This window comes from Thamnophis elegans, chromosome 17 (genome assembly GCF_009769535.1).
Source record: "Thamnophis elegans isolate rThaEle1 chromosome 17, rThaEle1.pri, whole genome shotgun sequence".
Taxonomy (NCBI): Eukaryota; Metazoa; Chordata; class Lepidosauria; order Squamata; family Colubridae; genus Thamnophis; species Thamnophis elegans.
This window is the reverse complement of record NC_045557.1, coordinates 11,711,014-11,722,236: the sequence shown is the minus strand read 5'-3', so window position 1 is coordinate 11,722,236 and position 11,223 is coordinate 11,711,014. Positions and strand designations below refer to the sequence as shown.

Below are 11,223 nucleotides of genomic sequence, written 5' to 3'. Positions count from 1 at the left end.
CAGGGATGAGACGAGAGAAGCCAAAAAAATTGAGAGGGGTTTCTCCCCCAACTCCCACTCACCCCCAAGCTTGTTCACGTTATCCTAGCCGGTAACCTCTGAAGGACGGAGCAACGAAGGAGTAACTACCACCCTTTAGGATCAGCCAAGAGTGTTTAATAGAACATTAACCAATGTCTCTATTGCTTCAATGTGCCAGAGATTTGCACGCTCACCGCCCTACATCGGAAGAATCCAGAGGCGAGAAATAAACCCTGCAGGAAATTTCAGAGCTGTCCTTCGAACCGGTCCCCAAACCTTTCCAAAATGGGGCCCCCCTGCAAAGGATGGCAACCACACCCTTCTTGATCGGACATCTGGGATGAGAGAGACTTTCCTCCACTGGGTGCCCCCCCCTGCTTTCCCCCAAAAATGGACTGGGACCGTCGCTTTCTGCTGGAGAAGGGGAAAAAGTGGTTTTGGAGAGGACAAGGTTGAGGCCACTCTTTCTGGAAAAACCTAGAGCCTGAACAGAGTGGAGATGTTGCTAGAGGACAAAAGTGTGGGGCATAAGATAATAATGGCCTCCTTTTTTAATTTGACGTGTAACTCCTGGCTTATGAAGGGAAGCGATTCCTAAGCACCGAGGCGCCGTTGCCTTCTCATCTCCGCAGCACTTCGAGCACCTGCCCATCAAACCCTGGACCTTTTTCAACCTCTGGGTTGCAGAGAAACTGTGTGGAGGCAGCCTTTGGTCCTACAGGATGGGCCCCCAAGCCCGAGGGGGCCTGGAAGACACACGTTGTGCCCTCCCCCAAGACATCCCGTATCTAGCAGGTAATTAGAAGTGGCAGAGAAAGGCCGGAAACTAGTTGTGTTAACGGAAAGGACCGAAGTGGGGTGCAAACAGATGTTGCTTCAGCTTAGATAGAGCCCCCTTTTTTTGGGGGGGGGGAGTGTATGGGGGTGGAGCTTTGGCGTTCCCGCAACCAAGACAAGCTTGCACAGAAGCATCGAAGTGGATTTAGGAGATGAGGTCTTGTTTCTTGACGGAGAACTTCACGAACTTGGCCGTACTTTTTTGTAAAAATTGCTACGGGGTGGGCGTGGCGACAGTCCCCCCCCCCCAGTTCTGTCGATCACGCCCGCCTCAAGCAACTTACTTCAAAGAAGGAAAACAAAGCAATGAGGAAACTTGACCCCTAAGGAAAAGTAGGCTTCTGCCTGGCTCGAGTGGAAGCCGAGTTGTGAGAAGAGAGAGAAACGGGGGCTTCTTTTGCCCATCCACCTACTGAGTAGGAGCGAGGGAAGGAAACGAGAAATGGGAGGCCCTGTTCTCTTTAAAATTGCCAGTTCCATCCTGTCCCTCCACTGCACACTAGTCCTTTCTGCCTAAAGCTGCCCATCAGGGCAACAACATTTGTTGTTTACAATTCCCATCGGACTGCGGGGAGGAGGAGGAGGAAGAGAAAGAGATGGGCCATCTTTGAACTGGTATACCTTCATCCAAGCTTCCAAGGTGTCCCCAACAACCTTGTTTGTCCAGGCTGGGAAGCTGACGGAGACACACACGCACACCGAGTAGTTGCAGCCCCAGGCCTCCCTCTCTCCCTCCCTCCCTCTGGGGGTGCCATTCTGCCAGCTGCCAAGAGGAAGAGCCCAGAGTGTGGGGTACAGGGCCAACATGGTGAAGGAGAGGCCGGCCCCTACTCAAACTACTGTCCCACTCGGATGTTAGGGTTGAACTTGGGGTCTAGGCTGGGGTCGTTGTCGGCCGAGGCCCGGCCTACTTTCATCATGACGATGACGAGCGTCAGGAAGCCGATCCCGCCGATTAGAAGGAAGATGACGAACCGCTGCATCAACGACCGCGGCTGCTTCCGGGTGCCGAAACGATTCCTGCCGGCAGAAGGAGAGAGGAAATGGAACTGCCCCGTCCTTTTGAGGTTCTGAATTTGTTCCTGCCTACCGGGGGTGCTTTCGAAGCGTTGGCTGGCTCGCCGCAGGATCTCCTGCGCCAAGGAGGGGGTGGGGGGAAAGAATGAGGAAACTTGCCAGGAGAGACTCCAGAATAATCAAGAGAGCAGAACCCAAAAATATTCCAAAGTCCACCAGATCTGAATCGGACCTGCTTGGAATCGCAACAGTGTTTTTCTCCAAAAGGCGACGGGATCCCCCCCCCCCCCCCAAGGTTTCGCTTCTCATCCAAGAAGCCGATTCAGTTCTGGATGAGAAGTGAAATGTTTAAACTGAGGAAGTCCAGTTAGTTACCTTTGGAAAAAGTAACTGAGCTGGAGGACCGAAGCGTCTCCATGGACATTCAATCCCACTCAGAAGCCAGGCGGAGTTTGGCACCATAGTGAGAAGAGCCGTTTTACAGGCTCTGCAACAGTCAGCGCAAAACCAAGAGGAAAACGAGCGCTCCCATTTCGCTTTGTGACTTTCCTCCCGTCGCTCTCGGTCCCTTTCAAAATCTCTGCGGCTGTCTTTACTGCAAGCACCTCCCGGGGGAGATCGGTTCCCAAACCAACAAGCCTTTGGGAAGTGTTTCACGGGGACTCACTTGAGCAGCTGGGCGAGCCAGCTGAGCGTCGGCCTCCGGCGGTATTTGTCCTCGTCGAAGTCGATGGTGGTGTTCGAGTCCTGGCCGACGCCGGCTTCCCGGGTGTCGTAAATTTTCCGTGACGAGGAGGCTGCAGGTGAAGAGAGACGAGAAGGGGGGAATTAACAACCCTTCCTCCACCTCCCCCAAAACTCTGCATAATCGATTATAGGAAACCAAGTGAGAACGGTACAGCGGTATCATGTAAACGCGATGTTATGAATCATGATGGTAAAAGGAAAAAGAGGGAGGAGAAACGGTCAGGGAAAGGAAAATGTGCATCTTGGACAATTCTCCCCATTATGCAAACTGTCCAAAGGATGCTTAAAATTCTTCTTCCTTGTCCTTCTGTAGGATATGGACGAGCCAGCCACAGCACGGAGATATTTCATGCTTTATTCTCCTTCCTCTTTATTTTTTGGAGCTTTTTTTCACCCCCCCTGTATCCCTGGAGAAATTACAAGTAGAAGTGGAAAAAAAACAAAACCCAAAAACTCCAAAGTCCTTACGAAGTTTCTTGGGAGTTTTTTGGGAGGGGTAAAAATGAAGGTTTTACGCAATGCTTTATCAAATAAAGGCACTCAGATTTTAAGCAAGGATAACTCAACAATCAAAGGTCAACAAAATACGCCAACATCTCTTGAGGATACGGCTGCAAGCAAGGTCACCACGCCTCCCTCCCCAAATTGATTTATCTCCCTCCGTCACCCACCCACCCACCCCACCCCAAACGCAGCTGCCGACTTTGCCCTGACGGTGAGAACGTCTCTACCTGCGTCACTCATGCTGACGATGGTGTGCTGGTCGGACACGCCGCCATTCTTCAGATTTTGCGGCTGCTGTGGCGGGGACTCGAAGTTGCAGCCTGTGCTGTAGGCGAAGGCCGAGGCCGTACTCTGTGGGGCAGCATCTTCTGAATTTAGGGCTGCGGGAGGGAGAAGGAGAGCTTGAGATCCAAGGGAGAACTGTTTTTTTTTTTTTTTGAGACGTTTAGCATTTAGCGTTGCTGCTAGATGTTAAACTGAGCTTTCTGGGAATTATAGGACTGTCTGCGTTTATGTAGGCTGCTCAGCCTACTGAGGAGGCAGCACTTAAAATCAGTGTATGAATCAATAAAGTAAGAGATAAAGTGGCCTGATTGTGGCTGAATTTAGGTCCTGGGTTTTTAAAAACCATTTAAATGTATTGTTTTATCGTGTAAAACAGACAAAAGGAAACGAAGCAACGAACAACAACAAAAATATAGTGTACAAATAAAGAGGGAAAAGTGATTAAAATTTAATATTTAACATAAAAGATCTGCCCTGGCTAAGTGCTGAAAGAAAAGAAAAAGCAATACATTATCCCCCCCTTTATTTATTTATTTATTTAGGTAGGTAGGTAGGTATATAGACAGATAGTTATAAGATAATTGATAGATGATAGACAAATACAAACAGATAGACTAGATAGATAGATAGATAGATGATAAATAGGAGATAGATAGATAGATAGATAGATAGATAGATGATAAATAGGAGAGATAGATAGATAGATATACAGATAGATAGATATAGATAGATGATAGGAATTAGATAGATAGATAGATAGATAGATAGATAGATAGACAGACAGACAGACAGACAGTAGACAAATACAGAGATAAAGATGGATGGATTGACAGACAAACAGATGATAGATAAATACAAACAGATAGACAGAGAGAGAGATGAGATAGATAGATGGGTAGGTGGGTAGGTAGATATAGATACAGGCAATAGACAGAGATAGATGATATAGATAGATGGACCGACTGATGACAAATACAAACAGATAGACAGAGAGATAGAGAGATAGACAGACAGACGATAGACAAATACTTAGATAGATGATAGATGGATGCACAGATGCCGTCATCCCCATCTCGTTCTTTATATAGTTTCTTCACCTTAGCAGTTTTTAAGACGAGTGGACTTCAACTCCCACAATTCCCCAGCCAGCTCAGCTATTGCCGGTTCGCTCAGGGACCTGTTGCGCCCATGCTTGATGTGCATGTGCTTGCGCAGCACTAAAAAAAATGCTTCTGCGCATGCCCAGAAGCAAAAAACGAGGTCCCTGTGGCGGCGTGGAGAGAACTGGTTCGGGGGCGTGGCACTTACTACCGACTCGGCCGAACCGGTAGGAACTCCCCTCTGCCATATACTCACCTGTGAAACTGGACCAGTCGCTGCCCTCTGAGGCGTTGTGAGCATCCACCTCGTGACTCACTTCTGTTTCGTCAATCTGAGCAGGCAAAAAACCAAAATCAAAATTCAGGTTAATCACCGGGCGGGATCTGGAAAGAAAGTCAAAAGCTTTGATTTGACTCTTGAAGAGGAACATCCTGGACAATGTTTGTTTGCTGGTTTGTCAAATTTCTTGGCCGCCCGTCTTATCTTAAGGTAACTCGAGGCCAGGGATGGCTAACTTTTTAGCCACTGCGTGGCGGAAGCACGTGTTCGTGCCCACCCATAATGCAATGTGCACGTGACCCCCTCTGCATGCCACGCCCCCCCTGTGCATGGACATGGGGGTCCCCCTACCCCCTGTGCATGCACGCGCTACACCCCCCACGCCCCATTCTGGCCTCCCTGCAGCCTCCTGGGACCTGCCCCCGCCATGCATGCACACGCTTCTCCCGCATGCGCCCCCCCACGCATGCATAGCAGAGACCCAAAGACCAGATAGCCAGTGGGAGGCGCGTGCGTAGTGGAACAACGGCTCGCCTGCCTGCAGGGAGGGCTCCGTGTGCCCCCCTGTGGCACAACAGAACAGGCTCCGTCTTGCAGGAGGTTTCCAAACCAGGGTTGGTTAGCTGTTACAATATCCAAGGTGATTTAGCGCATGTTTGCACCGAAGAGGGCTGGCCTGGATGACCTTTAAGGTCACCAGGATCAACTGAACTATCGGTAAAAGGACCAGGAAAACCTCTCTTTTAAAGGAGCTTGCTCCCTGACTAGGACGGAAGCTGCCAAGTACCGCATTTTCCGGAGTATAAGACGCACCAAGATTTTGAACAGGTGAATTTTTTTTAAAAAGATTTTGCACTTTGCAGGTCTCCCAAACTCTCTGCACGCCTCATTTTTTGTGAAAAACGGGGCATGCAGAAAGTTTGATAGGCCTGCAAATTGCTCCTGGCGTCTGGGGGCAAAAACGGCCTCTTTTTTTGCAAAAAACAAGGCATGCATAGCCTTTGGGAGGCTTGTAGAGTGCTCCGGGGGTGGGTGGGCAAAAACGAGCGAAAAATGGGCCATTTTTTGCTCGTTTTTGCTCTCCTCAGCCCGCAGGAGCACTCTACAAGCCTCCCAAAGCCTATGCGTGTCCATTTTTGCAAAGGTTGCGAGGTTTCGGGAGGCCAAAAATGGTGTATTCAGTGTATAAGACGCAACCAGATTTTCACCCTCTTTTTGGGGGGGGGGTGCGTCTTATACTCTGAAAAATACAGTAATAATAGGGAGGTTGTCTGCAGGGATTACCTTTTTAAACAAAATGAGCTACTTTGTGTTTTTTTTAAATGGACAAAATCAAAGGCTGGGAAACTTGGGTCTTGAACCTCAATCTCTGCTTTTAACAGAGATCAGTCTGTCAGTTTTCCTGAGGCGCTCTCAATCGCTGGTGGGGGAAGGAAAAAATCGACAACAATCTGGATTCATTTCAAAGGGGATTAAAGTTTTAACTAAACCTGGCACTGTGAAAAATGGCTCAAGAAGCAGCTCAGCGATATGGCAGGACTCCATTTCTTACCAGGGGAAGCCGGAGTCCGGCCCGAGCCCAGTTGACGGTCGAGAGCTTCTCTCGGAGGGCAGAAGCAACCGGGCTGACCAAGTTGGTGGGAGGGAAGATGGGGCCCTGGCACGAGGGACACTGGTAGCCAGCGGGGGCTGTGTTCTGCGGCAGCTGGTTGGCCATCTCATTGAGGCAGGACCAATGGAAGAGGTCTGGGGAGAAGAGGAGACGTTAAAGCAAAGTCCTACCTTGGAGGGGCTGTGCAAAGGAGATACGCCATCATTCTGGTCGTGGTTGCCCCAAAGGTGCTTTTCCATAAGGCAACTGGACTTGGTTTTTTTTTTAAAAAAAAATCTATATGTATAAAAGGCAAATACCACACACTCATCACCAAATCTTCAGAACTGTAATGCTTACAAACTTAAGAGCCGAGGTGGCGCAGTGGTTAAATGCAGCACTGCAGGCTACTGCTAGATCAGCAGTTCAGCGGTTCAAATCTCACCGGCTCAGGGTTGACTCAGCCTTCCATCCTTCTGAGGTGGGTAAAATGAGGACCCGGATTGTTGGGGGCAATATGCTGACTCTCTGTAAACCGCTTAGAGAGGGCTGAATGCCCTATGAAGCGGTATATAAGTCTACTGCTATTGCTATAAACTTGAAATTTGGCACGTATGTTCCTCTTGGCTTCTAGGTGCTCGCTAAGAAAGGATTTTTCAAAATGCCAATCAGATCATTAGCATTTCTTATCATTGTGAAGTTTCCAAAAGATGACCTAATTAATTTACGAGCCCCGAGACAAAGTTCAAAAGAAATCCATTCATTTATTAGGATCAACATTTCGGCATGTTCTTCTGCAGAGCTGAAACTGATTAATGCTGTAATGGTGTCTGAACTTTACCCCTGAATCCCCTCCCTTCTGTCTGTGTCATAAATCGCATCCACCAACAAGGTGCTGCGGCAGGCTATGAAGGTGCGCATTTCACACGTTTGACTCTGGCCAAAAGTATGCATGGCATTCTCCTCCCTTTTCTCTCTCTTTTATGTCAACTTGATAATAGTCATGGAAACACATTTCAAGTTGACAGCCATATTATTAACACACTCTGATGCTAAGGAGCTAGACGTTCTACTCCCCCTCCCCACCTGAAAAGCACTCTATTCCAACTGCCACTTTATATCTTTAGACTGGAGATAAGATGGTGTACATTGGGGAAACAAAACAGCCACTTCACAAACACATGGCACAACATAGGAGAACAAAACCATCCGGACAAGAGTCAGCAGTCTATCTGCATTTAAGAGACAAAGGCCTCTCTTTTGAAGACGGCAAAGTTCACATTTTGGACAGAGAGGACCGCTGGTTTGAAAGAAGTGTGGTCCAAGAGGCCACCTGTGTCAAAATTGAACAGCCCTCTCTCAACAGGAGAGAGAAGGATACGACATCATCTATCTCCAGTCTGCAACACAGTCCTTTCAGCCGTTCCAAGAAGCCCCCACACCCATTTGCACCATTCATGGGACACAGAGAAACCTCCAAGTGGCCTCAAGGACCCTCTAAAAAGGATGCAAACGACCAGCTGCCTGCAAGGAATATAAATCCTTCCCTTCCCCACCACCCCGTCAGAGCTGAAGAAGCTTCTTGGACGGGAAGCGAAACGTCTCCAAAGAAAAATCAGAAACTCCAGTTGCCTTTTGGGAAAAAAAAAGGACCTTTGGGACATTCTTAGGTTGATGAATCCCCTGTCCCAGAGGGCGTTTTGGGGAGCCACAGGAGGGGAAGCCTCTCTGGCACAAGGCCCAGAGAGTTTCTACTGACCGTAACATACAAGCCGAACCGTCTCTTTGTTGGAAAGTAACGCATTGCACAACCGGCAGTTGGGATTGTAATCGCTGTCTTGCAGCCACTGTAGGTAGGACTGGACGATGCACTGGGGGGGAGGAAAAACAGGGGGGAAATAAATAAAACAATGGTTGTCAAAGGCAGCAGGTGGAAATTGAGAGGGAGGGGAGCCTGTTCATGTCACAGAATGGAAACAGCCTCTTATTTCAGTTTTTAAGGCGATTTGTAACAATCAAGGTCTAACACAAAATTAGTATGCATCTTGTTCTGGACAGCCATAAATCAGATTCTAGTTGACTCAGCCTTCTGTCCTTCCGAGGTGGGTAAAATGAGGACCCAGATTGTTGGGAGCAAAAATGCGGACTTTGCAAACCGCTTAAAGAGGGCTAGAAAGCACCGTGAAGCAGTGTGTATAAGTCTAAGTGCTTTTGCTATCTTCCTTCCATCCCCCTCCCTCCCTCTTTCTTTAGAGAGGGCTATGAAGCATGGTGAAGCAGTATATAAATCTAAGTGCTATTGCTATTTTCCTTCCTTCCTTCCTCCTCCCCTCCCTCCTTCCTTAGAGAGGACCACAAAGCACTGTAAAGCACTGTATAAATCTAAGTGCTATTGCTATTTTCCTCCCTCCCTCCCTCCTTCTTCCTTCCTTAGAGAGGACCGCAAAGCACTGTATAAATCTGCTATTGCTATTTTCCTTCCTTCCTCCTTCCTTCCTTAGAAGGCTGGAAAGCACCATAAAACACTCTATAAGTCTAAGAGGTATTGCTATCTTAAACATTCAAAGAGCCATTTGGTCCTGTTTCCCACAGAAAAGAAAAAACACGGGGAGCCACAAAACCCTGACTTATTTCCTGAGCGGCCACAAAACTAGCATTACGTAGTTGAATTAAACCTTCTGTTTTCTTCTGAAACTTTTCTTGGATTTATCCATGGTTGGCCTACTGGGGGTTGAAAAGCTCAATAAATTGCCTGTCGGCGGGTGTCGCACACTGTGTATTTTGAGTGACGGGGAGCCGCAGCAGAGGGATGAAAAAGCCACATGCGGCTCCGGAGCCGCAGGTTGCCGCTCCCTGTCTTAGGTCCTTTCATATACGTTGACGGGTGGTTTCATACCCTGCTTGTCCCCGGGCACCCACCCTTCTGATTTCTCTTGTTTCAAAGCATCTGCCTTCCCTGTGCTATTCCCATTTACCTTGGCGTGGTTAGCGACAATGCAGTTCTCGCACACGTTCACCCGGTGCTCAAAGCAGAAGAGGTTGGTGACCTTCCTCTTGGGACATTTGCAGAGCCCCATTGTAGTCGGCGCAGGGGTGGCTTAGCCCGAGAAGAGCTGGAGAAAGAGGACACAGACAGAGGGATTACCTGCACAGGTGTTCTGACCCAGGTTTCCTTAGAAAGCAACGTCCTGTTACCAGTGCAGAGCGATGATACAAATTAGGATCCAACTAGCACGAAAGAAGCCCTGATCAAGAGAGCACCTGCAGCCCAGGGTTGAACTGTGGTTGCTCTCTGAGCTTGGTGGTTTCCTTGCAGACGTTTCATGACCCAGCTAGGGAACATCACCAGTGCTAGAAGGGAGTGGGGTTTGCTCCCTGTTTATGTGCAAGTGTCGGTGGGAGTGTTCTTGGTGATTCCTAGACTAAGCTATTGTTTAGTGTTTGTTTGTCTGAGCTGGTAGTCCCTTAATTGTAACTCTGTTTACTGCTTGATTGTCAGAGAGGCAACCTCACTTCTTTCTAGCACTGATGATGTTCCCTAGTTGGGTTATGAAATGTCTGCAACAAAAAAAAAAACCACACACACCAACCTCAGAAAGCACCAGGGATCCCATAGTCCTTTTCCTCCTTCACAAATCTCCTTCCCTTCTAGCATTGATGATGTTACATAGTTGGGTAATGAAACATCTGCAAGAAAACAACCAAGCTCAGAGAGCACCAAGGACCTCACAGTCCTCCTCCTCCTCTCCACAAACCCCACCCCCTTCTAGCACTGATGATGTTCTCTAGTTGGGTCATGAAGTTGGGTCTGCAAGAAAACAAGCCCAGAGAGCACCCAGGACCACTCGTGTCAACTCTGAGCTATAAATATTCTCCTTTATTGCTCTTCCTCCTCCTTTCCACACACTCCCCCTTCCCTTCTAGTACTGAAGATGTTACCTGGTAGGGTCATGGAATGTCTGCCACAAAACAGCCAAGCTCAGAGAGCACCAAAACACCCCATAGTCCTTTTCCTCCTCCACCTCCTCCTCCATTCTGCAAACCCTACTCTCTTCTAGCATGGATGATGTTCCCTCGTTGGGTCATGAAATGTCCGCAAGAAAACAAGCTAACCCTGAGAACACCCAGGACCCTACAGTCCTTTTCCTCCTCCTCCTCTCCACAACCCTCCTTCCCTTCTAGCACTGATGATGTTACCTGGTAGGGTCACGAAACGTCTGCAAGAAAACCACCAAAGCTCAGAGGGCAGCAAGGACCACTCCCCCCCCCAACAGCAGAATTACTTATTACCTAACAGGGCAGCTCCATGACTGATATCTGACGGGCATCCAAACCCGCTCGCCGTAACTCCGAAGCAAGTTCGATCTGATTGGGAGGGGCGGATTCCCCGGCCACCCTCCCCCTGGGGCTGCAATCAGGGCAACCCAGCCCCATCATCCCCGGCCCTCCTGGCCATCAAAGCCCATCACTCTCCCCCCCCCAAGCAGGACCCAGGGGGGGTCCACGAGATCATATAGCCGGTCCCCTCCCCGCAACCACGGTGGGGGGGGTATACCCTACCTGCCTCCCTTGGCGAAGAAACCGTCCCGGGGCGGCCCAGGCGCCGGTAAGCTCGTCGCCGGAGCTGCCCAACCGCCTCTGGCTCTCCCTAGCCGGGGCCGGTCCTCGGGCGAAGTGCGAGGCCCAACTGTCTCCGCCGCCTCCCTCCGGCCAGCTGCCACGTCTCTTCCGGGAACGTCGCGCTCTGTTTGCGTCACGCCGGCCGCTCTCTCTCTCTCTCTCTCTTTCTCTCTCTCTTTCTTTCTCTCTATCCTCTCTCACTCACTCACTTCCTGCCCCCG

General features: G+C 49.3%; 2 protein-coding genes across 3 annotated transcripts in view; both read right to left on the bottom strand.

Moving 5' to 3' along the window:
- LOC116520073 (delta(14)-sterol reductase TM7SF2-like) overlaps positions 1 to 11,223 on the bottom strand; it is a 278,256-nt gene that overhangs the window by 89,473 nt on the left and 177,560 nt on the right. The gene's annotated exons all lie outside the window — the stretch shown is intronic.
- ZFPL1 (zinc finger protein like 1) lies at positions 141 to 11,140 on the bottom strand. Its single transcript, XM_032234224.1, has 8 exons — positions 10,943 to 11,140; positions 9,358 to 9,495; positions 8,142 to 8,253; positions 6,344 to 6,537; positions 4,768 to 4,843; positions 3,354 to 3,506; positions 2,543 to 2,672; positions 141 to 1,878 (listed from the first exon to the last, which is right to left on the bottom strand). Exons 2-8 carry the CDS (start codon positions 9,457 to 9,459, stop codon positions 1,695 to 1,697), a joined length of 951 nt encoding a protein of 316 aa, XP_032090115.1. The 5' UTR covers positions 9,460 to 9,495; positions 10,943 to 11,140; the 3' UTR covers positions 141 to 1,694.